The sequence below is a fragment of the Monoraphidium neglectum genome (assembly GCF_000611645.1).
Source record: "Monoraphidium neglectum strain SAG 48.87 unplaced genomic scaffold scaffold02763, whole genome shotgun sequence".
Taxonomy (NCBI): domain Eukaryota; kingdom Viridiplantae; phylum Chlorophyta; class Chlorophyceae; order Sphaeropleales; family Selenastraceae; genus Monoraphidium; species Monoraphidium neglectum.
The window spans coordinates 1-5,311 of NW_014010865.1; the positions used below are offsets into that span (position 1 = coordinate 1).

The 5,311-nt window shown below is 62.9% G+C and overlaps 2 protein-coding genes across 2 annotated transcripts; both read left to right on the plus strand.

Moving 5' to 3' along the window:
* Positions 1-333: 333 nt before the first annotated feature.
* Positions 334-3,284, plus strand: MNEG_11478 (Petal death protein; the record flags this gene model as incomplete). Its single annotated transcript, XM_014040049.1, has 8 exons — positions 334-353; positions 584-776; positions 1,075-1,172; positions 1,432-1,549; positions 1,812-2,022; positions 2,228-2,381; positions 2,794-2,887; positions 3,159-3,284. The coding sequence occupies 8 exons, from the start codon at positions 334-336 to the stop codon at positions 3,282-3,284; spliced, it is 1,014 nt and encodes a 337-aa protein (XP_013895503.1).
* An 876-nt stretch (positions 3,285-4,160) lies between these two features.
* MNEG_11479 (40S ribosomal protein S15a-1) lies at positions 4,161-4,842 on the plus strand (the record flags this gene model as incomplete). The annotated part of the gene is made up of 2 exons (XM_014040050.1): positions 4,161-4,533; positions 4,823-4,842. 2 exons carry the CDS (start codon positions 4,161-4,163, stop codon positions 4,840-4,842), a joined length of 393 nt encoding a protein of 130 aa, XP_013895504.1.
* Between the last annotated feature and the right edge of the window lie 469 nt (positions 4,843-5,311).

The following is a 5,311-nucleotide window of genomic DNA, read 5'->3' on the forward strand; positions in this document are numbered from 1 at the left end:
GAGAGCGCACTTCCCTCCCCCCCTCAGCTGACGTGCCGTGCTCCTCCTCTCAAAACAAACTCAAGGCATCCTCATTGAGGACCAGGTGTCACCGAAGAGCTGCGGCCACGTGCGCAACAAGCGCGTCGTGTCACGGGAGGAGGCCGTCTCGCGCATCCGCGCCGCCGTCGACGCCAGGCGCGCGGGGGGGCGGAAGAGGGGGGCGCGTCGCACGCTCCTGGCCTGCGACGCGGGCAGACGGGATCATGCACACGCGTCATGCGTCGACGCGCGCCAGGCCTGTGCTTTTGCTTATTCAGTCCCGCGGGACTGTATGCCAACCCGCGGGACTACATGCCAACCCACTTGCGGGCGTGATGACCAAGCGGCCGCTGGAAGCCTGACGCGCGCCCAGCCACGCCAGCTGACCTCAGCGCTGCCTTCCCCTTGCGCCGACCCATTGCTTCCTCCTTACGGTATTATGACCACGACCACCCTCAACGAAGGTGCTTCCATTCTAGCCCAGGACACCGCCTGCCCCAAAATCCTCCTTCGTATCCCTAATTTCACCATAAACCAAACAATGCACCCCAACGCCCTCCAGGAACGAGGGCGCCGACATCCTCATTGTCGCCCGCACCGACGCCCGCCAGGCCGAGAGCCTCGGGGAGGCGCTCTGGCGCGCCCAGGCGTTCGCGGAGGCGGGCGCTGACGTGCTGTTTATCGACGCGCTGGCCAGTGCCGACGAGATGCGCGCGTTCTGCGGGCTCGGGGGCGCGGCCGCGGGCGTGCCCAAGGTGCGTGGAGGGGCTGTGGGGCCCACTGGCGGGGCCATGGGTGCACTGGGCTCGACAGGGGCGTCGTCTCTTTTTTGTGTTTTGTGCTGTGTGCTCATAAACTGCAGCTGCGCAGGCCTTGAAGTCCGTTTTGAGGAGATGCGGCCGCGAGTCGTGCCGCCGTCACTGCGCCTTTTCCCAAGCACAGCCTCCCGATACGCGTCCATCGCCCTCCTCTCCCCACCCCGCCCCACTCCCACCGCTGCCTGAGCCTGTGCCCTTCAATCCCACGGTGCACTCCCCGTGACCCACTCCTCAGATGGCCAACATGTTGGAGGGGGGCGGCAAGACCCCCATCATGGCGCCAGAGGAGCTGCAGGCCATGGGTTTTGCCCTCGTGGCCTACCCCCTTTCCTTGTGAGGCACAATAATGCATTTGCAAACCTGCGTCACGCCATGCTGGCACTCAATCACTCACTATGCTGTCAATCACCGCCCCTCCCAGCTGCGGGGCCTGTGCGGTGGGCCGCTTCGCAAAGCAAGGGGAGCTTGTGGCGCAGAGGCAGCGCCGCCGTCGCGGCTTCGCATGGCCCCTCTCCGCAGGAGCCGCCGCCGGTGGCAGCCCCCGCCCGGCCGGGCATCCCCTGACCCGGAACCCGCACCCCCGCCCCTGCAGGCTGGGCGTGTCGATCCGCGCGATGCAGGACGCCCTGCGCGGCCTCAAGGGCGGCCGCATCCCCGGGCCGCGCGAGATGGGCACTTTCGTGGACATCCAGATGGCGGTCGGCTTCCCGGTGAGCGCGTGACATCATTTGACGTCACATCATGCTTTGCCAGCAGCGAGTGGACCGCCCTAGCTCTCCAGGTGGGGTGGGGCTCACACTGTGATCCCTACCCACTTCTCCATGGCAATCTGCTGCACGCCAATGAGGCCCATCCATGCCATCAAGTTGCTTTTGGCGCACGTCAAGGCAATAGCGCCATGACGCTGCACGTCGATCGTGCACCCCACATGAGCCCCTTGGCACCCCCTCACCAACTGCAAACCCCTTGCAGCAATACTTTGATGAGGAGCGGCGCTACGCCATATCGAATGCCACGCCCGGCGCGTCGCCGCCGCCGCCGCCGCCAACGGCGGCTGCCTTTGACGCCCCGGGCACGGCCGCCGGGGCGGCGCAGCCGCAGCCGCAGGCGCCGCCAGCGGGCGGGTATGGGGCGTCATCGTTTGCTCAGTCCGGTTCAGCAGGCACCGGCGCCACCGCAGCAGGTGACGAATGATGAATAATTGTAGTTTGCTTTTGCAGGCAATAGCATCCTTGCATGTGCGAAAATGCATGCTCGTGTGCGCATCTACACATGCACACACGCACTCAGAATCGTGCGCCATCCGCCCTCCACATGCACACACACTCACACAAACACACACACACGCGCACACACGCATACCCACACCCACACGACATCCTTCGCAGCCCCCGAGGTGGTTGAGGGGGTGGTCTTGGAGCCATCCAGCACGCAGCGCTCTCAGGGGGGCGGCAGCACTGGCAGCAGCCTGGTTTCGGACAAGCCCTTCAGCACCGCTGATGACGGCGACTGGGCGGCGCTGAAAAGGAGCCGCTTCTTCAGGTGTGCGGCGCTTGTACTCGCACGTGTGCGCCCAAGGGCGTGTGCATGTGTGTGTGTGCGCGTGTGTATGTGCATGCATCACTGCACGCGTGCTCTCACATTCATGTTGGGTGTGAGCGTGGTCCGCCTCGACGGCACGCGTGCGAAGCACAGAACCAGTCAGCGCTTGCGGTAAGACACAGATGCCAGCATGTTGCGTGTGGAAACTGTGGCAATCGAAAACCCTGCCTGACCTTCCGCTTGCCACTGGCGTCTCGTCAATTGAACATGGCCCCACACACTCTCTGCAAATGTCACATACGCCGTGTATGTGACATGTACACACAGACACATTCACACACGCACGCACATGAACACAGCAACACAGCACCCCCCTCAACCCCACACACACCCCTGAACTCACTCGCACCAGGGTGCGCATCTGTGATGCCAAGACCAAGCTGTCAAAGCTGGAGACCCGCATACCCGCCAACTTCATCGGCTCCCTGGCGACCATGGTGCCCCAGGTAGGGCGTTTGACTGGGCTTTGACCAGGGTCCTGCCAGGGTTGGGGCTTCGCCTGCCAACATTCAGCGCGCCGCGTGTTGCCGCCGCCGCCGTAAGCAGCCCCAACAGCGACCCGGCTTGAGTCCCCAATTTTTGCCGTCCGCAACACCTGGCCACGATGCCGGCGTCGCTCCCCGGCCCTGAATGCGACAGCCTGCAGCGTGCGGTATGCATACGGTCGGCCGCCTGCAATTCACCGCCGCCACTCCAATCAACCGCACGGTCCGCCAGATCGCGGGCGTCAACCTGGATGAGATGCTGAGGGCGGCAGTCGGCGGGAAGCTGGACCTTTCGGAACCGCTGGTCAACTACGAGACAGGGACAGGTGATCTGGTGCAGATCTGGTTGGAGCAGTAGATCTGCGCTTAGAGGTGCAGCAGATAAGTTGCGGCATTGTGTAGGCCTCTTGGCCCGTTTGATCTATGTTTGTTCCTGTGTCCGTTGGTTTTCCCAGCTACCCTACAAACACAAGAGACCGCGCAAAACGGTAGGCGGCTGTGCGTCGGCACACAGCCCGTACACATTTGCATTAATGTCCTGCCACAATTGCGCTGAGAGTGCTGCGCAGCTGGCTGCCCAGGCCTACGATGCTGTAAATGCGTCGATGTGGGCTTTTTACGGCCTGGGGCAGCAACCAGTCGCAACCACGTGCAATGGCGCAGCCGATGGATGCAGGCATGACGCAGGCAGCCACTCTGCTCCTGTATCCACTGCTCGCAAAGACATCACATGCCCTGATCTATTGACAAGTGGTCGGCGCTAAGCGAGCTTGTCTGGGATAAGAAATTCCAATGAGCATACCGCATGTTGCTGCTGCTCTCACCGCACACGCACCACGGCGCAGCACCCTCGAGCACAGCGCCAGCGCAAGCGCGCGGCTGCAGTCATGGCACCCTCCACACCTCAGCTATCAAAAGTTGTAGATTTCTGCGACATAAGCAGCGAACCACAGGCTCAAAAGCAAAGCGGGACACTATACCAGATCACTATCCCTTCAAGCACGGGTGCTTCCCACCGCATATGTGCCTGTAAAATTATAACAGTGACAACGTCAGATGTATGGCGAGCCTTGTTCAAGCAAAAGAAGGCCGAAGGGTCCCTCGTCCCTTGCGCTGCCCGCAAAGCGCAGCCTTTCCCAGGCCCCTGCGTTCACTCCTGCCTCTTTCTACGGCGAGCCAAGGGGCATAGCCTTTCAGCCTCGAAGTGCATAGCCGCCAGGAGGCTCCAGCAGCCATGGTGCGCATCTCAGTGCTGGGGGACGCCCTCAAGACCATGTACAACGCCGAGAAGCGCGGCAAGAGGCAGGTGCTGATCCGCCCTGCCAGCAAGGTGGTCATCAAGTTCCTGCAGCTCATGCAGAAGCACGGCTACATCAGCGAGTTCGAGTTCGTGGACGACCACCGCGCGGGCAAGATAGTGGTGGAGCTCAACGGCAGGCTCAACAAGTGCGGTGTTATCTCCCCGCGCTACGACATCAGCCACACTGAGACCGAGGACTGGGTGGCGCGCCTGCTGCCCTCGCGTCTTTTCGGCGTCATCGTGCTCACCACCTCCGCGGGCATTCTGGACCACGAGACTGCCCGTTCCAAGGGCGTCGGTGGCAAGGGTGAGGGTGGAGACGGGTGGGGTCGGACCCCGTCGCGCTGCCTCCAGGGATGCGGCGGCTGCTGCGGCTGGCCGCGCTGCTGAGGCACCTTTCAGTGGCTTCCTTTGTTTGCACGCGCAGCAAATGAATGCGCCAGCGGCCAGGCAGCTGCGCGCCAGGGGCCGGAAAGACAGCCGAGTCTGCTGGTGCAGCGGCTGCAGGGTGATCGGTTTGTGCGCGGCGTTACGATGGCACCCGTCATCGTCATGCTGCTCGCCCTCACGGTATCCTTCCCTCCCTGTTTTGGTAGTTCTGGGCTTCTTCTACTAGAGAGGTTCCAGCAACCAGCACCTCTGGCGCGTGGCGAGCAGGTGCGCAACGATATCGGGGGACTGTTGGCCTGGGCTTCACAATCGATTCTGCCTGCGCTGGACCTGGCGCAGCAGCACACCTGCCAGCAGGCCAGCCAGTCTTGGGCCTTGATCTGTGGCCGAGGGGCAGACGTAACCGTGTCAGGTGCAGCAGGAGCAGCAGAAGCAGCAACCTCAGCAGCAGCAGCAGCAGCAGCAGCAGCAGCAGGAGCACCCGCAGGTGGAGCAACAGCAACAACAACAGGTGCACCTACAATTGCCTATTGCATGGTGGTCGAAGTGCGTCATACCAGCTTGGCGCGCCAGCAAGTGGCCTGCCCAGCAGGGGCTTTTGTCCCTTGGCAGCGGCCTGTCCAGTTGCTGCGACGCGCTGGGCCAGCGACGTGGCGGTGCAGTTGGATTCTGTGCTGGCAGTTGGAACAGCCAGC